General features: G+C 37.5%; 1 protein-coding gene across 3 annotated transcripts in view; it reads right to left on the bottom strand.

Moving 5' to 3' along the window:
- Positions 1–25,159, bottom strand: part of ZFAND3 (zinc finger AN1-type containing 3) — a 401,645-nt gene that overhangs the window by 99,189 nt on the left and 277,297 nt on the right. For all 3 annotated transcript variants that reach the window (XM_036248099.1, XM_036248097.1, XM_036248098.1), the window contains exon 3: positions 6,979–7,161. In XM_036248099.1, coding sequence (XP_036103992.1) covers positions 6,979–7,161 — 183 coding nt within the window. The remainder of the gene's footprint in view (positions 1–6,978; positions 7,162–25,159) is intronic.

Below are 25,159 nucleotides of genomic sequence, written 5' to 3'. Positions count from 1 at the left end.
TTCTATTCCATATAAACCTGCATGCCTTTAACTTTACTTGCAGTCTTAAAAATAGGAATAAAACTTTAAAAGGGGGAGACAGCAAATTAATAATTTAAATATCACAGTGTTGTTTTTCATTTGGACTTTATTTCAACGACAAGTTGAAGGTCAGATGACACTAAGTGCTTGAATAGTTCTGACGCAGCTAACATTATGGAATAGAAATAATTTCCATAAGAAACCACTGCTGAACTGCTCAAGTCCTCCTGCATTTTGATAGGGATTTATGTAATGACCCCTACATTGATTCTTGGTGAATTATAGCCATTCAATTCAATATAGAATATAACCGTACATTATCATACTGTACTGCCAAAGTATCAATCTTTTTAGAACACAGCCCTAATAAAAGCAGCACATTTTACAGAATCAGCTTCAGGATAAATAAATGCACTAAAAAACAATAAACAAAAACAAAAAAATCCAACCTTTAAATTAAAATCAAAACAGACATTTAAAGTTTGGGCATTTTTCATTATGGGAAAGAATCTTCCACTTTGAGACTATTATATATCAGAAAAACTCCATCTGTTGTATAATTATCTCTGATAAACGGCCTGATGCTTTGAGCTTCATTAGAGAAAAGCGAAGAGAAAGACACATACAGAGAGAACTGTAAATAAATCTCCCCACAATATTTCACATAAAACCAGACCAGCAGGAAGTCATAAAGTATTTTTAATAGGCAATATTTTCTAAGTGTTCTACGAGAATAAGTCAGCCTGTTTTGCCAAATATCTGGTCTTTTGAAGTAGGCATACTCCAAAAAAGGGAAAACTAGTTTCATTTAGGAATTATTAGAAATAAATGGGTAAAAACTAAAAGTTTAGCCACTTGGTGGCAGTGATATTAATTTTCCTGGGGACAGATAAGGGCTTGTCAGACAGGATTTAAGATTAGTAGCCAACAAAGCCCAATGCATGTTCAAAGACCCAAGGGCAGTCTAGCAAGAAAATCTGTTAAAATGCACCTCAATTTTATTTTACTTTTTATTTATTTTTTTAAGTGTTTTTATTGATTTTTTTTTTTTAAGAGAGAAACATCAATGTGAGAGAGACAGGGATCAGCTGCCGCCTGCAAGCCCCCTACTGGGAATTGAACCCACAACCCCCACATGTGCCCTAACCAGGAATTGAACTGGGACCTCTTAGTCCATGGGACAACACTCAATCTACTGAGCCACACTATCCCAGCACATTTTATTTTACTTTTTTTTTCCTTCTTTTAATCCTCACCCAAGGATATTTTTCCATTTTTGTTCAGATAGAGTGGGAGGGAAGGAGAGGGAGAGAGAAAGAGAAACATCAATGTGAGAGGGACACACCCAGTGATTGCCTCCTACAAGACCCCAATCAGGGCCAGGGATGAATTGCAACAGAGGTCTGGGCCCTTGACTGGAATTGAACCTGCGACTCATTGGTCTACAGGCCAATGCTCTAACCGCTGAGCCAAACCAGCCAGGGCTATTTTACTTTTCAAATGCCTGGGTGAGCTAGAGAGTATCCCCAGGAATCAGGTTCCAAGGAAATAATAGAAATTTCTTTATTCAACCAAATGAATTTACCCACAGATAAAAAATTTTCTCTAATTTCTATTTAGGGAATCACTGCCACATTAAAGAAAAATCCAGCCAGCACTCAAAAACCAAGCTTCAATCATTAAAAATCTTCACTAACATTTGCATAGTATGGTTCTCACTTTTTCTGTATATTTTCTTTTGCTACAAGAGCATCTTCTAGGTAGATGCAATATAAAAGAATAGGGAAAAACTCAAGCATTATGGAAGGGGAAAGGCCCAGAGCTGAAGTCTAGCGCTATCACGTGACTCAAGGCAGGTCACTATGCAAACCTTTTCCTCATCTGTGGAACAGAAAGGAGATTATCTGCCTTGCTAATGTTATATACCGTCAGGATGAACCCAGTAAAACAATGTTTGTCAAAATGCTTTCTAAAACAGTTTTGCAAACTTCTATAAAGGACCACTGGGTCTCTGTAGCAACTACCCAATTCTGCTGTCGAGCAGAAGCAGCCACAGAAAATACATAAATGAATGAACATGGCTATGTTCCAATAAAAATTTAGGAACACTGAAATTTGAATTTCATGTAATTTTCATGTCACAGTATACTTTTGATTTTTTTCAATCATTTAAAATCATTCTTAGCTCGTAGGGCATACAAAAACAGATGCTGAACTGGATTTGGCCCTTGGGCTACATGTATGTAGTTTGCCAACTCCTATTGTAAAGGATAGTTTTATGTATGTTGGTTGCTGTTTATTTCTTAGTGTGTGTCTCTACAGAGCTTAGGAGAGTGATCTATATGAGGTGGGCCTTCTCTAACTGCTGGATCAGGAAGTCAGAATATTTAAAAATAATTTTTTGCCATTCCTCTTCCCTAGTAAAACAGGTATCAGTTTTCTTTCTCTCCTGCTTAAAAAGAAACAGATTTGTTAACTCACTCCAACACCTCAATTTCCATCCAAAATGTAATGGAATTGGGGGTGAGGGGAGAAATCCAGGCAGGCAAGCATATCGTACGGCCCACAAACAGGTCATAAGTAGCAATGCCTAGGCCTTTAAGAGCATGCCAACAGGAAAATTCATTTATAGAAGAGATACAGAAAGGAACATTTTTTTTCAATTTGTCCTCTGCCCATCATTAAAAAATAATAACAAAACGACAATTTGTTCCAGTATTCTATCTACAGCCTGACATTATCGCCCATAGTTGACTCAAGAAACATAGGGACTTAAAAAATTCACACTTTATCTCCTCTATGAAATTAGGACAACAGTAAATAGGTAGAAGCAAAAACAGAAAGAACTGTTATTTTGTTCTTTTTAAGTGTCTGTGCAACACCCCTTCCCTCTGTAATTTTCATTTTCATGTAACGTCCTTTATAGTATAAATCACTACAGAGACAGACTGATAGTTATGGTGTGGTGCCACAGAGTAGAGCAGTTCTATGATCTTGGGCAAGACAGTGAATCATCCTGTGCCTCCATTTCCACATCTGTGAAACAGATATGGTAACAGTACTCACCTTACAGTATAATTATAAAGATAAAGGAGATTAATACAGATAAAGTATTTGAAACAGTCCTTGATGAGTACTTTAGTCAGCTGTTACCATTATTACAGCATTTAAATATTGTGACAATTCTTTTGGTCCCTATTTGAATTTTGTTTATACACTTTGAAAGTGTATAATGGCCACACTTTTTGAAAATGTTTCTAATGGCTAACATTCCATGAACTCTTCTGCAGACATACAGATGGTAGAAGAAGAGATGTATGTGTGTTCAGACAAAGAAATATCACTTGGATATCTACTATTTGACCTTCAGTCAGGTGTTTTAATTCTTTTGGGTAAAAATCTGTATTTTACACACTCTTGTCAATAGTTCTTACTCTAGCTGCAGTCTTTTCAAAACAGCATTAATGTACGGACTCTTAGTGTCTTTCTGTTCACATATTCATTTAATAATCAGAAGTAGAAAGCATATGTAAGTAATACTTATTCCCTTAATTACTGGGGAAAATGTAAAACCTTTCAACAAGCCCCAAAGACACAGCACTTCCAGTTCAACACAATAACAGTGGATCTGTAACTACTGTACAGTTTACAAATTATGTAGTACTTGGACTGGAAATCCCAAACCCATTTCCCATACCCTACTACTTCTCCACACCTCTTTAGAGGAAGAATACTAAGAAGTTCTGGTCCCTTGAGGACACAAAAAGATCAACATAAGTAATCCTCTGCTGCTTCTTCCTCCATCTTTCTTCTCCTAGGTAGGTTAACTTCTGAAGAAATTCTCAAGGTGTCAATGGATCAGGCTGTCTAGTCTCTCCTGCATCTTCACTACTACTTGACAATCACTTTGACTTATAATGCATCCACCCTGACAGCACTGACAGCTTTAACAAACCTTCCTTACTTTCCTCATCCCTGTATCCCCGTCTACAATCCAGGCACACATCTCCTCACTCCAGCAGTTTTCAACCTAGGTGAGGTAGTAAAACCCACCTGAAAGTTTTTGCAAATGATAAACCATTGCTCCTGATGCTGCCTTCCTTTCACCCCAAAATTTTGATGTACCTGTTTGAAAGAACAAGAATCTCATGGAGAGGCATATGTATTTGAAAAGGTGACCTCCTTGTGGGTAACACATAGTAGACTCTCAGCAAAGACTGCTAAATGAATATACAAACCACTGAAATATTTTAAGTAATCAATTTCACAATCACCAAATCCAAATGTCTCTTGTTAGTTTACAGTCTGTATAGCTTTTTCACAATGTTGAGGCAATATGCTATGGTGGTTGAAAGCATAGACTCTGAAGACAAATAAGTGGGTTAGAATGTGAACTACACTGCAAAGCAGCAGCTCTGTAACTTTGGGCATAAGTTACTGAAGAGAATAAGCACACCTACCACATAGGGTATTGTGAAAATAAAATGTTAGTACGTGTAAAGAGCTTAGAAGGGTGCTTAGAATGTAGCAAACACTTCATAAATGTGAGCTAACATTTTCATCTGAAGCCCAATGCCTAAATTTGAATCCTGTTTCTGGTATGTACTAATTCATGACCACAAGCAAATTACTTGATCTCTTTGTGCCTGTTTCCTTATCTATAGAATTGGATAATGATAGTAACTACCTTACTGATTGTCATGAGGAATAAGAGAGAAAATATGCAAAACATACAGTACAATGTCTTGTATATAAAGCACTCAATAAATGGTAGCGATTGTTATCTCAGTCTCACATGCATTTTGGCTGCTGAAGTTGGTTTGTTGTGGCCTGACACTGGTGTGTGTATGGTCCAATCAGATAGGTTTCATCAGATGAGATCCTGACCAGCTTCAACCCTTCCCACAGACAAGGAGTTCTTAGTCTAATGGTCATCATGAGCTTTAAAAATATTTTATTCAGCCCTGGTCGGTTTGCCTCAGCGGTTAGAGCGTCGGCCTGTGGTCCAGAGAGACCGGGGGTTTGGTTCCCGCTAAGGGCAGGTACCTTGGTTGCAGTTTGTCCCCAGCCCTGGTTGGGTTGTGCGGGTGGCAACCACTCGATGTGTCCCTTTCACGTCGATGTTTCTCCCTCTCTCTCTCCCTCCCACTCTATCTCAACAAAAAATGGAAAAATGTCCTTAGGTGAGGATAAAAAAATATTTTTTATTCAAAATTGGGTATAAAAGAATGGTGTGTATTTTTCTGACTCAACGGGCCATTGCTTTCATTAGCTCCTCAAATAAGTACATGACCCCAAATAGATTTTTAAAACAAAACAAAATCTATTAACTGAACATTGCCACTACCATTTTCATCTTTTTTTTTCTCCTCTTAAATGATTTCTACACCTTCCTCTAAGTCTTTAAATGAAAAAGTTACCGTATTTAAAAAGTCTCTCTCTATAATATTATTCTAGTACAATCCTTCCCGTTTTCAATACTGCCAGGTTATTTCTCCAAAAGAACTATAATATTGCTTTCTCTGCTCAAAAATGTTAAGTATTGTTCAATATGCAGTATCTAAGCTGAGCATTCAAGCCTCTGTGACTTGGCCATAATCTACCTTTCCAGCCCTGTTAAGGAGTCACTGCCATTGCAGAACTCCATGTAGCTTTTCTCTACTTCTCATTTGACTCTATCTAGAATGTTTTCAGTATCACTTTCTCCAGTAAATCAATACTCTCCTTTTACAGTTACTGTCTTTAATAACAAATATATTTAATTCTTCCTGCTAAATAAATTCTTTGAGGACAGGGACTATGGCCTTCTCTACTTTTATATTCTCAATGTTACCTAGTACCATGGGTATGATAAGTTTAGATAAATATTTGTTCTCTGATAATCTTTTCAAAGTTAGTAGACAGACTATTCCAAGGACTTCTAGATATTCATTAAATTTAAAATACCAAATTTCAATCTGTTAACTAAAGCTTTTAAAAAACAAAAACTACTGACATAACATTCCTATAATCTTCAACACACTATCAGTTCTAGTTGTGCCCTAAAGGAGATGGTTATAGCATTATAAAGATTAAGTGGACAATGGATTTCCAAATCAAATATATGATAATGGTATTCTATCACTAAGAACTTACAGAAGAGTAAAAAAACCATTTCTCCTCCTCCCTTCAAATACCTATGTTCTATGAATTATCTTAGCTAATTGCCTAGAAACATTCAAGGCCCAGTTAGTGACAGAAGTAAGGTTTCAATCCAAGGCTCCTAAATCAGGGGCAAAGTTCCCTAGACTGGTGCTTTTCAACACTTGCTGCACTTTAGAATCCTCTGCAGAGTTAAAAACAGCAGATTTCTGGGCCTCCATCCAGACCAATTAAATCAGACTTTAAGGAATGTTGTTGAAGATTAAAAATTGTTAAAAAAATTCCCAGTGGATTCTAATGTGCAGCCAGGGCTGAGAATCACTGGCCTAGACTGGTTCAAAATCTTTTGTAACTTGACATTTATAATAAAAAGCTATCTTTTTAATTTTTTCTTTTTTATCCTCATCCGAGGACATTTTTGCATTTAGCTTCAGCTAGAGCAGGAGGGAGAGATGGAGGAAGAGAGAGAGAGAAACATCAATATGAGAGAGACATATCGACTGGTTACCACCCACATGACCCCAACCAGGGCCGGGGTAAAACTACAACTGAGGTACATGCCCCTAGTTGGAACAGAACCCAGGTCTCTCCAGTCCATGGGCTGACGCTCTAACCACTGAACAAAACCAGCCAGGGCAAAAAGCTATCTTTTAAGATCAACTTAAGCTCTACGGAATAGATGAAAATTCTTCTCTAATTTGTCAACACTTAATCTTAAATTTACAAAGCCGCTATCTTTTTCCTGATATGAGGCATTACCAAGAAACTCATGATAGTATTGATTTCTCTACCATTTCACAGGATCTGGGCACTTACACTCCTCTTTACTTGGTGAAGTTACATTCAGTTCTGTCGGAAGCGGCTGCTGGCTGGGACTAAGAGTTGGCGTGGTTATCGAGGTATTGTTGTTGTCACTGGTGGTCTCTTCAGAAAACAAATCTGATTGGCTGTTACTTGTACTTGGAGCGGAATCATCGTCTGGTTGTTTCTTTTGAAAATCTGAAGAGAAAACAGTGAGAAAACCAGTTTAATGAAGGAGTTCACAATCTCTTTCAGTATCAGAAAATAACTAATGAAAGTTAGCATAAAAATGAAATGTAATAGCAGCAATAACAAAGACTAATTTGGGTAATTAAAAAAATGGAAATACCCTGGCCAGTGTGGCTCAGTTGGTTGGAGCGCACTGTCAGAAAATGTAGGCATTAGGCGAAGAGCATTATTACAGAAAAGAGGATCATTATATAACATTAAAAAAATTTTACCAGGAAGATAAAATAATTCTAAACCTGTATGCACCTAATAACAAAGCCTCAAAAAAGCAAAAATGATTATATTTATGGGAAACTGACAAATTGACAAACATAACAGAAAGATTTTAATATACTTGTCTCAGACAAAATAACTAGTAAAATTAGTTAAGATTAATAAGCATACACATAATCTTACTTATTTGTGGACTATAATGAACAACAACAAAAAAACTGATGAACAAAACAGACCCAGAGAGACAGAAAAGAGTATGATTCATACTTACAAACCTCAGGGAGAGGGGCGGGGGGAGGGAACAGATAAACCAAATAACTTATATGCATATATGTGTAATCAATGGACACAGACAACAATGCTTGCTGGGGAGCGAGATAGGGAGGAGGGTGTCTACAGCAGAAAAAAGGAGAAACATCTGGAACAAAAATAAATTAATAGAAAAAAGATGAATAAGTATATAAAGGGTGGGGCAAAAGCAGGTTTATAGTTGTTCATATGGAAAATAATACAATAATTAATACAATATTAATTAATAATTAATATAATAATTAATACAATAATTAATAATAATACAAGAATATATTGTGTTTCATATTCACAAATGTAAATCTACTTTTGCCCCACCTTGTATAGACTCATATACCCTATAATTAGATAATAAATTATTTTCAAACACATGCAGAGTATTTATAAAAACTAACTAAATCTGGCTAAACCATGATCACAAACATTAGACAACAAAGCAAAAGTCTCAACAGGTGTCAAAGAGTTAGTAAGACACAGACATAATTAGCTACCTGATCAGAGAGCAATTAAAAGTTCATAACAAAATTCTATATATTTGGACATTTTAAAAATAGGCTTTAAATTCAAGGTTTAAATTAGAAAATTCTTATGATTAAATGGTAATAAAATTACTACGTATCAATATCCATGCATGTATGATAAAGATGCACATACATTACCCATACCACAGTCATTTCATTACTAGGTACATCCCTGAGAGAAACTCAATACACATGTACATCTTAATTATATATTGTCCATAATAGTAAAAAGTCAGATATAACCTAAAGGTTCATATATTGTAATATATTCAAACAATGGAATAATGTACACAGTGAGAACAAGTAACTATTGCCAAATACATCAACATGAATCTCAAAATCATAACACTGACAAAAAATAAAAAAGCTAGTCACTAAATAACATAGTAAGATTGTACTTACATACACCTTAAAAATAGTAAAACTCAATATATGGTTTAGGAATGTGTATATTTAAACCATTAAAAATATTAACACACTTCAGGACAGTGATTAACTTTTAGGTTGAGGAAGGGATATGTGAAGGTGAGAGGTACACAGAAATATTCAAAATTATAGGACTTCCACTGACAGAGAATGGATTAAAATGGTATATTCAAGCATATAATGAAATGTTCTATGATAGTTTTAAAAAAGTGAATAAAGCTATAAATGTAACTTAAAAATTGAAAAAACAATGCAGAGAGAAAAGGAAGCTACAGAGTATAGCATATTAATGTTTATATAAAATTTTTAAATATGTAAAAAATACCATATATTATTTATGGGTACATAATTACAATATAAAAACATGCATGGAAATGATATAAGGATCGTGGTTATTGGGGAAAAGAAGAGGGGTCTTCAAATCTATGTAAGTTTTTATTTCTTAAAGCTGGTGGTAGGTTAAAATTATTATGTATATTGTCTATGTTTCATTTTTAAAAAATCTAATGCTAGCCTATGAAGTACAGATATTTTATTACGTCAATTCAGAGAAGGAACAGAAGAGCCTGACAACTCCACATTACTTTTTCTTTTGAACCACAGAGATACTGCTATTATGCTCTATAACCTTATCAGAACTACTGTTTTGGGATATTACGAGCATCGGAATAAGTAGCATTTATGTTACATTCACCATGTGGCCAGGCACTAAGCCAAAATTTTTAGGTATATAACTTACTTACTTTAATCCTAGAAACAACCTTAACAAGGGTTAACTTTATTGATGAAGAAACTGTGGCTCAGAAAGTTTAGGTAATTTGTTCCACGTTAACAGTAAGTAGCAGGATCAGGATTTAAATTCAGGTCCTTCTGACACCAAAACCCATGGTCTTCAATCACAGGATGCAGGAAAGAAGAACACTAGACTGGCCCAGGAAAAGGCCTCCATGTCAAGTCTCTACCCATTTACAGCAGCAAAGATGAGTACAATGGAAGAATCACAACCCTGCTGTGCAGATCAGTGATCTAAAGCCTCTACTACTTCTTTTCTGTGTACTTATTTCTCTAAATCACTTTCTTATTCTTCAGTGTTTTGACATTTTAAAATGGCTTATTATCTCAATGTTATTTGTACAGCACCTTCGGAGAAAAGGGTACTATATAAATGGGATGGAAATGCTGCGATAATGATGCTTCTTTTTTATGTCATGTCATCTCATTAGCTCTGCTATGTCAATAATTATTGTGTCCTTCCTATAACTATCTCTCTACCATTTAATTGGAAATGTTATAAGGCCCTAAAACAACTGAAACTGAATCATCACTGTACCATCTAGCACAATCCCTAGTCCTTGGGACAGACACACACACTCAGGCACAATAACGCTTTGAGGTTAGATGATGTTTTTGTTTCAAGACATGTCACCAGGTCCCACCCACATAATCTCCAGTCCATGCTTGCCATGCTCCTTGATGCTCAGGTACTTTTCTTTGAGCTTTCTTTTGAATATCTGTAGTTGACACAATGTACCTTCTTTTAACCTACCCTCCTGCTTTTCTGCACCTCCACAGCTTAATGGTGTGAAAAATCATCAAGGTGAAAGTATTCATTACAAACCAAACTAGCTGCACACAGAGAACTTGTAGAGAGAAAGAAAGCAAGTTCCAAGAAAGTTAATACCAACTCACCAGGAATTCACAGAGTAAATCCTAACTCTTAAGCCTAAATTAGCAGCTCGTACAATAGGAAGTGCTTTAGAGTTGAATCTGGGTAAAAATAAATTGTTTAATCTTTGGGGTCTTGTCTGAAAAATGAAGGAAGAGAGTTGTTTCTACCTCTCAAAAGAATGTAGATTAAATAAGATAATATACGTATATAACATATCTAGCATATGAGTACTCAACAAATGTCATTAAAAATAAAAGATATTTTCCTAGTTTAAAGAAGTGGCTCGTCAACCCATGCACCAAGAGGTTGCTGGTTCGATTCCCGGTCAGGGCACATGCCCAGGTTGTAGGCCAAATTCCCAGTGAGGGGCATGCAGGGGGTGGCCAAGCAATGTTCTTTTTCATCAGTGTTTCTATCTCTCACTCTCTCTCTCTAAAATCAATAAAAAGAAAAAAAATTTTTTTTAAAAAGGGCACCGAGTTCTCTTTCATTTAGCCCTGATTTTTCACATCGTAGTTCTTACTCTCTTGTTCCTTTTTTCTGAATCCATCAGTATTCAACTTCTGACTACTGACAAAAACAGAACAAAATTCCAGAAGTCTAGAGTAGCAGATTTATATCACATGTAAAAAAAAAAAAAATAGTAAACAACGTGACAGGCAAACAGACCGTCTCTCATCACTCTACTAAGGAAAACAGTGTGGGAAAGGTCCAGAAAATGTCGCCTTCATTTGACCTAGACATAGTGAAAGTTTGTTCACTTGATTTGCACTTTTGGCATAAGTGGGAAAACTAGAAATCTCCAAGCTTACCCATCTCTGAGAAAAAAAATTAGGAATAATTATCTATTATTGTGAATTGGTAATAGTTAATGGTATATCCAAAGCTGTAAACTTGGTCTTGAATATAGCTTGAGGCAGAAAGGGGTTTATGTGAATTACGCTTTTCCAAATAAAACTGCTTTTTGTAAAACCTGAGTAAAAACCTTTGAACTTGCCCTGGCCAGTTTAGGCTCAGCAGTTAGAACGTGGGCCCGCAGACAGAGTTCGGTTCTGATCAAGGGCAGTACCTGGGTTGCAATTTGATCCTTGGCCTCAGTTGGGGTCGAGCGGGAGGCAGCCAACCGATGTGTCTCCCTTGCATTGATGTTTCTCTGTCTCTCTTCCTCCTCCCACTCTCTATCTGAAGATAAATTTAAAAAGAATATTAAAAAAGAAAATCCTTTGGCCCTGGCCAGTTTGGCTCAGTGGTTGAGCGTCGGCCTGCGGACTAGAGAGTTCTGGGTTCTGTTCCCGCTACGGGTGCGTACCACAAAAAAAAAAAAAAAATCCTTTGAACTTGAATGGAATTGCAGTTCAAAAGAAGCCATAATCTCGGCAGTTTACCTTGTTATCAACTAAGGGGAAGAATAATAATTTCTCAACAAAGGTTATTCTTGGAACCCAAAGTATCCACGAGATAGATAAACTGACCTACTGGTTCCAACTGAACCAAAATGGCCAGTGAAACCCCTGGGCTGGTTGACTTGCCCACGTACTCACCAGATATATTTTTCTCCATTTTTAGAATTATTTTTCTCATAGGTCAATCTTCTTGCTACAAAGTGTACCTCAAAAAACTGGGAGCACTGAAAAAGCATCTCACCCTGCTCTGCTGACAAGTCCATTCACCTGGCCAGTCTCGCTGGGACTATACCTTATCTAGTCATTACTCAAAACTCACCATTCATAGGTATATGCCCCAACTGTCCTCTCAAACAGACTACAAAGATTTGGCAAGATGCTTATTAGCTCACTTAAATTCCCATCCCACTTCCAGATTATAACAATAACTATGTCTTTTTCAATGATTTCTTTAAGGCAGAGAATACACAAAAGTGATCTGGCAATAAATGGTCTTCCTTTCTTTACCAATAAATGGTCTTCTAGAAAAATCCTCTTCAGTATGCTAAGTTTTTGCTCTTAGCAATACCAATATAAATATTTTTTCTTTGTCACCTACAGATCTGTGTGATCACTGATAGGTATACAGTATGTCCATTTATAATATAACAATTAAACCAATTCACTATTGTTTTTACTGTATGATTTTTTCACTATTATAAGCAAGACTTCATAAAACTCCCTTGGGTTATATTGCTGGAAGTAGATCAACTGGTAAAGAAGGATACACATTTTTAAAGCATTTGATACATACTGTCAATTTCTCTGGACACAAGAGTTACTATGGTGCATAAGAATCATCTATTCATCAGTTTCCAACATTAGATAGGCCCAAGCCAAAAACAGTCCTCAATAAATGTTACCAGAATTTAAGTGGCAGAATGTTTATCTACCTACAGAAGAGCTATAACTGGATTACATTTAAAATTATTTACCAATTGTTATTTTACTTATTTATATTTTTAAAATTATGTTTTCATTGATTTTTTTTAGAGAGGAAGGGAGAGAAATATTGATCAGCTGTCTCCTGCACACCTTCCACTGGGGATTGAGCTGGACACCTGGGCATGTGCCCTGACCAGGAATTGAGCCAGGAACTGGGACTTCTCAGTCCATAGGACAAGCTAAATCCACTGAGCAACAGTAGCTGGGCTTAATTGTTATTTTAAACCTTTCACAAACTATTTTGTATGCATTAAAGGATACCCCTAGCATCATCTCGGTTAGCATTTCTAAAGATGAAGAGCTCAGTACCTGTGAATTTCTATTTTCACAATCAATAAGTAGAGACAAGAAATTCAACTGCATTTGTTCTAACTCACTTATTAAGTCTATTTGGTCACTAATACAACTTCTATATAATTATTATAGACACTAAAGCTGGGTATAAAGAAAATAGAATTGGGGGTGAAAAGGGGACTAAAAGTTTGGTGGGTGTGGCTCACTGGTTGAGGGTCGACCCATGTACCAAGAGGTTGCCCATTTGATTCCTGGTCAGGGCAGATGCCCAGGTTGTGGGCCCAATCCACAGTGGGGGGCATGCAGGAGGCGGCCAATTGATGTTTTCTCTCATCGATGTTTCTATCTTTCTCTCTTTAAAATCAATAAAGAAAAAATATTTTTTAAAAAAGGAACTAAGAGTTAAGTGCCTACGATGAGCAAAGCACTCTGCCAGAGGCCTTACATTCACTGTCTCATTTAATCCTCAAAATAAACTGGGCAGTAAATGTCACCCCCACATTTTAGCAGAGGACAGTGGAGAATGGCAAGCTTGGGGAAATATGCCTGTTTCCTCCTAGCAAGTGCTGGAGCTAGGGTTTGAGACCTAGGTTTATGTGACTGTAATGTCCACACTCTTCCCACTGTAGCATGCATCACTGAAGCAACCACTGCCCAACTTGCCAAAACGCAATAGCTGCATGTTTGCAGGGGTTACTTTTTCACTTCCCACATTCCCAGTCTCCAAACCCCACCTGACTCTATCTCACAGATTACAATTCACTTTCTCACTGGAAGCACTAATTTGGTGTCTGACACCATAAAATGTTTCATGTTTCAAATACCCAATTAAAGTAAAATGGAAATGTCACAAATAAAAATTCAATTCTGATATCTGCAGAGTTTGGGTCATGCAAGGCATTGTATAAAGGCTACTCTTAACAAAGTAGGGTTCATTCTCCTCTTCTTTATCTCTTCTCCTAATTTATATCCATAATAGGTTACAGCCTACATTCATAAGTACATTTCTAGATTTTTAAAGCTGCACATTCCACTGCCACCCCAATCACAAACCTTGGATATCTTATTTTTTAAAACTACAAAGCCATTAGCGGTAGCCAATTCATAAACCAGAGTTTTAGCCTTCTAATTAAAATTTTAATAAAATTCGCCCTGGCCGGTTTGGCTCAGCGGTTAGAGGGTTGGCCTGCGGTCTACTTAGACCCGGGTTCGGTTCCCGCTAAGGGCATGTACTTCGGCTGCAGTTTGTCCCCGGCCCTGGTCAGGTCGTGCGGGTGGCGGCCACTCGATGTGTCCCTTTCACGTCAATGTCTCTCTCTCTCTCTCTCTTCCTCTCTCTCCCTCCCACTCTATCTGAACAAAATATCGAAAAATGTCCTCAGGTGAGGATTAAAAAAAAAAAAAAAAAAATTTAATAAAATTCTAGCATTTGGGTGTTTACCTGGGTTAATAGCCTCAGCAAAAACAAACTGGTTTAAACAAGAATTAGCAAGAACCAAAGGACTGGTACTATTAAAACTAAAATGCACTCACCTTGTATCCTAGTTTATAGGGAAAACTGTTATCTACTCAATGTGACTGGGTTCATTTGAACGTCCTTACATAAGTTATCTCTTAGCTTCTTTAAAAAACAAAAACAAAAACAAAAACCTTTGACCTACCAGATTCTCATCTATATTCTCATGATGATTCCTCCTCTTTAAAAATCAGACTGTTGCCCTGGCCAGTTTGGCTCAGCAGTTAGAATGTCGGCCCGTGGACTGGTGAGTCGCGGGTTCGATTCTGGTCAACGGCACATACCTTGGTTGCAATTTGTCCCTGGTCCTGTTTGGGGTCGTGCGGGAGGCAGCCACTCAATATGTCCCTTTCACGTCGATGTTTCTCTCTCTCTCCCTCCCACTCTTTTGAACAAAAGTGGAAAATGTCCTCGGGTGAGGATAAAAAAAAAATCAGACTGTCGCTCCACAAGTGGGGCTCAGTGAGTTAAGCTATCCGGGTTAGATTCCTGGTCAGGGCACAATGCCCAGGTTGCGGGCTTGATCCCCAGTAGGGGGCGTGCAGGAGGCAGCCAAGTGATGTATCTCTCTCACATCGATGTTTCTCTCTCTCTTTCTCGCTCTAAAAAAAAAAAAAATCAATAAAAACATATTTTTTAAAAAAAAAAGATCTCAAGGAGCTAGATAGCTCTCTTTTTAAAAACTACATAAATAAAAATCAAACTGTCTTCACTGATCTCAGAACACAGATTGATACTGTTTTGATACTGATTGAAACTGTTAGACAAGTTTAAAATATACATATTACATATAATGCCTACATACACACACACATATTACATATACCACATACACACACATACATACATATCCTATTAGTGATAAATGACTCCTGTCCTATGTTCCCTATCTATGCCCATAAATCTCTCCGGGGATGGCACCAACATTCTCCTATAATCTGAAGTCAGAAGTCTGGGAATCCTCTCAAACTCCACATTCTCCCTCCTTTAATTCTATACCTTAAAAGTCACTAAGTCTAGTCATTTATAACTCCTAAATAATTCTTGAACCCATTCATTTCTCCATTACACTCTAGTGTAAGTCAACATCATATTGAAGATTCCTTCAATGGCATCCTAATTATTTCTTTGCATACTATCATCTCCTAGGCTACTCCATTTTCCACAAAGCAGAGTGATGTAAAAAACAAATTCTGATAAACTAATTTCCCTCCCTCAACCCTTGAATGGCCTCCCACTGCCTTTACAATCAGATCCAAAATCCTAAACATGGCTCAGAAATTAAAAGTCTCACCAAGAACTGGCTTCTGGCTATCTCTTCTGTCTCATGTCAAGCCACTGCTCCTCCTCTCCTCTCCCTCCCTCTGCTTCAGTCATTCTGGGGTTCTTCTGGTTTTTCAAATAGTCCATGTTATTTCTCAACCTTGAGTATTTTGATTGTGGCATGCGGGAGTCTATTTTTCTTTATCCTGCTATTCACCTTGGTAATTCCTACTCATCTTTGAATCTGTTTCCTCAGAGAGGCCCTTAAGATTATCCATAGAAGGCACTTAATAAATATTTGTTGAAGGAATGAATGAATGCCATATTCACTGTATACCCCAGGCCCTGGCAAAGTCCCTGTCATATAACATACAATATAGATTTGTTGACTTTAACTTATTTGATACTTGGTGAATACATTAAGTTTAAAAATATTAGTTCTCTGAGACGTCAATGGACTTTAAATTGCTATAAAGTTTATTTATAGGAAGCAAAAATACTTCTACATTCAGTAGAAATATTAAGCACCCCTGTCAATAAGCAGATGTTTGAATTTTACAAACTATTCCTGCACAAAGTTTTCTTCCTTACTACTTACCACAGGTAACTACTCAAAAGTCTATGGCCTCTCAGGTCCTGTTTGCTTAGATTCAAACCACAAAGCTGCAAACTTTTGAGAATGGAAATAACATTAGATCAGCTCCTAAAAGCATGTCTTCAAATGCTTCTTGCAAAATGTCAAGAACAGAATGAATATATAAAGCTGATAAAGCTTACAAACAAAACTTTTATCATTAATTAAGCATATTTTATAATCAGGTTTATAACTGAAATTATACAATCCCTAGATTCTTTGCACCTATAATATCTACTGCTCAGAAGTGTGACTAGCAAAAAAGTTATTTGGAGGAAGGCTTGTTTCTTACACAGCATTTATTGTGCAGACTATATAGTTTTCCCAGTAATAGTGTTCCATATTCATTTACAGGGCAAAAATTAACATGTTAACATAAAATATCTAAAAATCCACTTGTAGTATAATAATTGCAAAGACACACATTTACCTCTTTTCAGTCTAACCACAAAATGTGTCCAGTTTTGTTTTGTTTTTTAAACTGAAAACACAGGGAGTTTTCTGAATACTGTGACACTGACGTCAGTTTCAACAAAATGAACATTTGAAAAGGTGTGTTATACACACACATCTTACACATATAGCTCAACCAACAAAATTACCAACAGGGCAACACAGACAAATAAAATATGCAAATTAGAACATAAAAACAAAACAACAAAACCTCTAACCTATCTGTTTACAGCTGATCTTTAGTAGCATTGAAAGATGTCCCCCAAGTTATTAGTCTTTCCTGTCATTCATGAATGAATGGATCATTCCAATGGCTTTGGTGTGGCAGGGACGTACCTGCTAGAGGCTGGAACCTGGAAAATTTTTATAAGTTCCAACCTAAGGTTTCAAATGCCCTAAAAATACTTCAATGACAACAGAATAGAGAATTTAAAAAACATTTGGGAATAAGTTAGGAAAAAACTCAGATTATCACCTTTTTGTAAATCCCTGGTTGTTTTTATAACTGTATCCAGTTTTCACATTATCAGCCCTTCATTTTACAGTGCAGTAATAGGAAAAGAGACAAAACAATAACACCTCCCACTGGCACCTCCCATTTTGGGAAGTGGGAGGAGAGCAGTGTTTTTGTACTTCTGATATTGCTACCCCTGCAACTTTGTCCTCTTTTGCCTTTGCTTCCCTCCATCGATGAGGGTGACTCTTGCCTTTAAGAAGCTATTCCCACTCCATACTTCATTTCCACTCAGTTCTCAGCCTCATCATCTCATATCAGGGTCCCATACCACCAATCCTCAGTCCTCCTGCATTTAAGTACTATTGCCAAGCTGACCATTTCAAACCCCCTCCCCCAAGGAAACTCAACTCCAAGTGGTGGTTGAGACACACTTTACCTTAAGATAAAACCTGCAGAATTGCCCTGGTTGGTTTGGCTCAGGGGTTAGAGCTTCGCCCGCGGACCAGAGAGTCCTGGGGTTGGTTCCCGCTAAGGGCGCATAGCGCATACCTCGGTTGCAGTTTGTACCTGGCCCCAGTTGGTATTGTGTGGGTGGCAACCACTCCATGTGTCTCTCTCGCATTGATGTTTCTCTGTCTCTCTCTTCCCCCCTTTCTCCCTCCTGCTCCATCTGAAAATAAATGCAAAAATGTCCTTGGGTGAGGATAAAAAAAAAACAAACTTGCAGAATGTTCAGCACAAATAAATATTTTTCAAATAATGCAGTATGTTATATTTTAAGACTGTCCATTTCTTTCTCAAAGAGTAACAGACCACACACTGGCTTAAACTGCTAGGAGAAAATTTTTTTTTTTTTTTATCCTCACCCGAGGATATTTTTCCATTTTTTGTACAGATAGAGTGGGAGGGAGAGAGAGAGAGAGAAACATCGATGTGAAGGGACACATCGAGTGGCTGCCACCCACACGACCAACCAGGGCCGGGGACAAACTGCAACCGAAGTACGTGCCCTTAGCGGGAACCGAACCCGGTCTCTCCAGACCGCAGGCCGACGCTCTAACCGCTGAGCCAAACTGGCCAGGGCTAGGAGAAATTTTTTAAAGGATGAAGTAATAGGTTCCGTGATCGAGTAGCTCAGTTGGTTAGAGAGCCATACCAATAACGCCAAGGTTGTGAGTTCGATCCCCGATTAGGGCACATACAAGAATCAACCAACGAATGCATAAATAAGTGAAACAAATCTCTCTCTCTAAAATCTAAAATAAAATAAAAGATGAAGTAATGAGTTTACTAACATTTCCTTATTATGCCTATTAAAGCATATCAGAGGAGACCATGATTTTCACAAGTCCAAAGACCTGGGTTTAAATGACTAATTTTTATCCAGTTAATCCAAGGTAGCAAAAGATTATATGATGTTTATATGATTCACAATTCCCAAAAGACATCTATCTAATAGAAAGAAAAGAGTTCTTTCTGAAGAACACTATGTATAGTTATATATACACTGTGTGTGTGTGTATGTGTGTGTGTATGCTATAGCATAATATAAGAGAAAACTTATTCTTCACATAAAGGCAATTAACCCAAGATTGAAGCAATTCCTTCATTCTGAGAAAAGCTCACTCACAGTTATCTGCAAACCCTCTGCATACTAAGGTATTTAGGAGTACAAAATCAGACTGAGTTCAAATCCTGGCTCAACCTCTTAAGCACTATGTGACCTTGGGTAAGTTACTTAACTTCCTTCAATTTCTCCTTCTCAAAAATGGGAATAATAATCATATCTACTTCATAAGGTTATTGTATGAATTATGTTATATAATAAATGTTCAAGTCTTAGTGACTGCCTGGTACATTTTTTGTTGTTGTTGTTCAGATAGAGTGGGAGGAAGAGAGAGAGGGAGAAACATCGACCTGAAAGGGACACATCGAGTGGTTGCCACCCGCACAACCTAACCAGGGCCGGGGACAAACTGCAACCGAGGTATGCGCCCTTAGCGGGAACCAAACCCGGGTCTCTCTGGACCACAGGCCGACGCTCTAACCACTAAGCTAAACTAGCCAGGGCTGCCTGGTACATACTAAGAATGATTTTTATTCCCCCTCTGCCTTCTTGCACACAATTTAAAAATCTGCTGGCTTGAGACTATAACAATGAAAAATAATTTCTCTGGGGTCAATAAATGACCAGATGGGAATTACAACTGATGTGGTTTCATTAACAATGTACACTAATAAGGCAATCCTGGGGTTACAAACTCAAAGGTTTTCAGGGACCAGGTAGATATAAATGTACTGCACAAAGTCAGCTGGCCTAAAACACAGGGAGTTGTGATTACTGTGCTTAATTGCAAGTGTGAGTCTCACCTAGAGGCATGTGACTTCAAACTTAAAAATTAAAATTAAAACGTCCAAATACCACATATTCGTGCCTGGCAAGCCAATAGTTTAAGACTCCAGATTTAAATTAAAATATTTATAACATTAAAACTTTGTACACTGCATTTTTAATTCCACATATTGGTAACGAACTGATTTATCAGATTAATGTGAAATAGATATAAAGAGCAAATTGGAAAGTATAGTGATAAATAACAAATGAACATCAAAAAACCCATCTATGTCTTGAATAGAGATTCTTAACCTAAAGTTCTTATATAAGTCAACTTAAGCTAATTTATGCTGCAATAACAAATGACCCTAACATCTAGAGGCTTTAACAAAAACAACTGTTTTTTTTGTTTTTGCTCACATGTCTTCATTTCAGTAATACAGAATGAAAGAGGAAAAAGAGAGATATGAAACTACACCATGTCTATTAGAGGTTTCTGTTCATAAGTGACATATAGACCTTTTGTTCACATTTCATTTGTTCAAAGATGTCACATGACTGAGCCTAAAGATGAAGACAAGAAAGTATAATCCTCCCACTGGAAGGGGCAGAAAATATGTGGGAATAAAAATATTAACTAGGATTCATAATTTGTGTGCAGAGAAAATTTTGCATACAGGATACCTCCTTCTATTGCACTTCACTTTATTGTGTTTTGCACATGTTGTATTTTTCACAACTTGAAGGTTTGTGGCAACCCTGCATCAAGCAAGTCTATTGATGCCATTTTTCCAAAAGCATTTGCTCACTTTGTGTCTCTGTCACATTTTGGTTAACTCTTGCAATATTTCAAACCTTTCATTGTTGTTATGGTGATCAGTGATCTTTGATATTACTATTGTTAACTGTTTTGGCACGCCCATATAAGATGGTGAATTTAATCGATAAGTATGTGTGTTTGGACTGCTCCACTGACCGACCATTCCCTCATTTCTCTCCCTACTCTCCAAAGCACAACAATATTAAACTTAGACCAAATAACCTTACAATGGCCTATAAGTGTTCAGATGAAAAAGTCACATGTCTCTCACTTTAAATCTAACGTTATTAATAAGTAAGGTTAGTGAGGAAGGTATGTCAAAAGCTGAGATAGGCTGAAAGCTAGGCTTCTTACACCAGTTAGTCAAGATGTCATTGCAAAGGAAAAGTTCTTGAAGGAAACTAAAAGTGCTACTCCAGTGAACAATAAGAAAGTGAAACAGCCTTACTATGGAGAAAGTTTTAGTGGTCTGGATAGAAAGAAGATCAAACCAAACACAACACCCCCATAATAGGCCAGGGCCTAAACCAGAGAGCAGGGCCCTAACTCTTCAATTCTATGAAGGCTGAGAAAGGTGAGAAAGCCGCAGAAGAAAAGTGTGAAGCTAGCAGAGGTTGGTTTCAGGAACGTTACAGTGCAAGGCGAACCAGCAAGTGCTGATGCAGAATCTGCAGCAAGTTATCCAGAAGATCTAGCTAAAATAATTCATGAAAGTGGCTACACTAAACAACAGATTTCCAGTATAGACGAACTATTCTTCTATTGGACTTTCATCTAGGAGTTTCCTAGCCCAGAGAGGAGAAGTCAATCCTGGTCTCAAAGCTACAGAGGACTGGCTGACTCCCTTGTTAGAAACGAATACCCCCACTGACTTTAAGTTGAAGTTAATACTCATTCACCATGTGAAAATCCTAGGGCTCTTAAGAATTACGCTAAATCTCCTCTGCCTGTGCTCTATAAATGGCACAGCACAGCCTGGATGACAGCACATCTGTTTACAACATGGTTTACTGAATTAAAAACAATTTTTTCCCTTTATTGATTTTAGAGAGAGAGGAAGAAAGAGGGAGAGAGATATAGGAACATCGAGAGAGAACGTCGATTGGCTGCCACCTGCAAGCCCCCCACTGGGACTGGGCCCACAACCTGGGCGTGTGCCCTGACCAGGAATCAAACCGGTGACCTCCTGGTGCATGGGTTGATGCTCAACCACTGAGCCACACTGGCCAGATGGCTTACTGAATTTTTTAAAAAATATTTTTTCTTTTATTGATTTAGAGAAGAAGTGAGAGGAAGAGAGAGAGAAAGAAACAGTGATGAGAGAAAACATCGATTGGTGACCTCCTGCATGCCCCCCACTGGGAATCTGGCCCACAACCCAGGGAAGTGCCCTGACCAGGAATCGAACCAGCAACCTCTTGGAGCATGGGTTGACACTCAACCACTGAGCCACATCGGCTGCGCGGTTTACTGAATATTTTAAGCCCACTGCTGAGACCTAGTACTCAAGACAAAAAGACTTCTTTCAAAATACTATTGCTCACTGACAATGTACCTGGTCACCCAAAAGCTCTGATGGAGATGTACAACAAAATTAATGTTCTTTTCATGCCTGCTAACACAATATCCATTCTGCAGCCCATGAGTCAAGGAGTAATTTCAACCTTCAAGTCTTATTATTTAATAAATAGATTTTGTAAGGCTACAGCTGCCATAGACAGTGATTCTTCTGTTGGGTCTGGGCTAAATAAATTTAAAAGCCTTATGAAAAGGAGTCACCATTCTAGATGCCATTAAGAGCACTCATAATTCAAGAAAAAAGGTCAAAATATCAACATTAACTAGAGTTTGGAAGAAATTGACTGCAACCCTCATGTATGACTTTTGTTGAAATGACAACAATCTCACAGCATTTTTATAATATTACATAAACTTAGCTGATAAAGAAGTAGGAGAGCCCTGGCTGGTTTGGCTCAGCAGTTAGAGCCTCGGCCCACAGACTGGAGAGTCCCAGGTTCAGTTCCCACTAAGGGCACATACCTAGGTTGCAGTTTGTCCCCAACCCCGGTTGGGGTCGTGTGGGTGGCAACCATTCGATGTGTCTCTCTCACATCGATGTTTCTCTCTCTCTTCCTCCCTCTCTCTTTCCGGCTCTATCTGAAGATAAATGCAGAAATGTCCTCGGGTGAGGATTAAAAAAAAAAAAAGAAAGAAAATCCAAGTATATGAATTACAATAAAACTATACTAGGCTGAAACTGGTTTATTGAAAATAAAGTCTTATCTTAAAAAAAATATGATTTCTAGGCAATTACGCTGTTCTTTATAAACTACAAAATAGTTTAACCCTAATTCGAAATTCTGTGTTTTAAATGAACAAGGCAATACTATGGTTATTTTATTTCTCTTTTAATGACTGCAACTCAGGCTCACTCCTGATTCTCAAAAGGACAAAGACCACTAAGTCAATGTATTAACTTATTTACAGCTCCCTATCACATAGAAAAAAAACCAAGTTATTAGAAAGTTCTTCTTAGAGACCAATGGTCTTATAGTAAATAATGCAACCTGATTTTGTCTAAAATTAACTTAAGACAGATGAAATAGGTATACCTAACACTCAATTAAAACTGTATTTTTTGCGCTGGCCGGTTTGGCTCAGCGGTTAGAGCATCCACCTGCGGTCCAGAGAGACCCGGGTTCGGTTCCCGCTAAGGGCGTGTACCTCGGTTGCAGTTTGCCCCCGGCCCTGGTTGGTCGTGTGGGTGGCAGCCACTCGATGTGTCCCTTTCACATCGATGTTTCCCTCTCTCTCTCCCTCCCACTCTATCTGTGCAAAAAATGGAAAAATGTCCTCGGGTGAGGATTTAAAAAAAAAAAAAAAATGTATTTTTCATTTCATAATACACTTTTTATTTCACTTGCAACATGCGTAAATGTGTTTTGAATAGGACAAGAAGAGTTATCCATTTAAAAATTATATTTAATAGTATGTGATAGAGGCAAACTGTTCTTAATATGTATTAGTAGCAAGCAAATTAAGTGATGCTGTTCTATGTAGACACAACTCTAATTGTTCCTTACCCTTATTCTAAGTAACCAAACAACAAGAGGACTTCTATTATTATTATTTTTTAATCCTCACCTGAGGGCATTTTCCCATTTTTTTTCAGATAGAATGGGAGTGAGAGAGGGAGAGAGAGAGAAACATCGACGTGAAAGGGACACATCGAGTGGTTGCCACCCGCACGACCCAACCAGGGCCGGGGACAAACTGCAACCGAGGTACATGCCCTTAGCGGGAATCGAACCCGGGTCTCTCTGGACCGCAGGCTGCCACTCTAACCGCTGAGCCAAACTGGCCAGGGCAGGACTTCTAAATCAAACCCTTTATAACTTCTAATTTAGGCAATTAACTGGCTTTAGATCTTGCATTGGTCTGAAAGATATGCTTACCATTAATTCTGACCAATGAGAAAAAGAAAAATGAGATATATTTCAATTGTCGCCCCTGGTACTCACCTTTCATAGATAATGCTCTTGGCTTCTAATGAGGGGTGGTATAAGAAACAGCCATGTGAACACATATTTTGAAGTCTGTTATTGAAAGTATTGTTCACTATTCTTCTCACTATCCACTTTAGAGCTGATAGGATAATGACCTTTAAACATTTGCATTTCCATTTTTGCTTTCATTCCTAGAAAGTACAAATCTCAATTTGTACTTTTGTCTTTAAGAATTACACGAAGAGCCCTGGCCGGTTTGGCTCAGCTGTTAGAGCATTGGCCTGCGGTCCAGAGAGACCCGGGTTTGGTTCCCACTAAGGACATGTACCTCAGTTGCAGTTTGTCCCTGGCCCTGGGTGGATTGTGCAGGTGGCAGCCACTCGATGTGTCCCTTTCACAATGATGTTTCTTTCTCTCTCTCCCTCCCACTCTATCTGAACAAAATATGGAAAAATGTCCTCGGATGAGGATTAAATAATAATAATAATAATAATAATTACACAAAGAAGGTGGAGGAATTAGTTAACATATATGCATAGCCCATGGACACAAACAGTAGTGTGGAGTGAGCAAAAGCAGGGGTGGGGGTACTTCTGCAATAGTGTCAACAATAAAAATTTTAAATTAAAGAAATTTGTTGTAAAAATAAATAAATAAAAAATAAAATTGGGGTAAAAAAATCACATAACTGTTCATTGCATGTACTGGTGTTGAAATTTCTCATCTTCATCTTCCTAATCTATATGAATTTTCCCTTTGTCCTGATTTCTTCATTTAAAAAGGAAACAGTGTATTGTATTCTGTATTTTTTTTTTTTTAACTTAACTGCCAATTTTTGGAAAGAAGTGGTGATAATTAAATAAAAATATATACCATAATCTCATTTTTATGTGAGGATTTCTAAAAATTTATAAATAACATATATATCTGTATCTATATTTAAGTGAAAGCCAACAGGAAAAAATATTACTAGAAAATATATATCAAATTAAATTAGGTATAAAATTCTACATGAAATGCATTAGAATTTCTGTATAAGAAGATCACAGCTAATGCTTTTTTTTTTGGTGGAGGGGGTCATTTTACCTTTCAGGCCAAAGAATGCATGCCAAGAAAATATCAACTAAATAGAACCAAACAGGTT

Source organism: Molossus molossus, unplaced genomic scaffold, assembly GCF_014108415.1.
Source record: "Molossus molossus isolate mMolMol1 unplaced genomic scaffold, mMolMol1.p scaffold_m16_p_8, whole genome shotgun sequence".
Taxonomy (NCBI): domain Eukaryota; kingdom Metazoa; phylum Chordata; class Mammalia; order Chiroptera; family Molossidae; genus Molossus; species Molossus molossus.
Note: the sequence above shows the minus strand (reverse complement) of the source record. Positions and strands in the feature narration are given on the sequence as shown.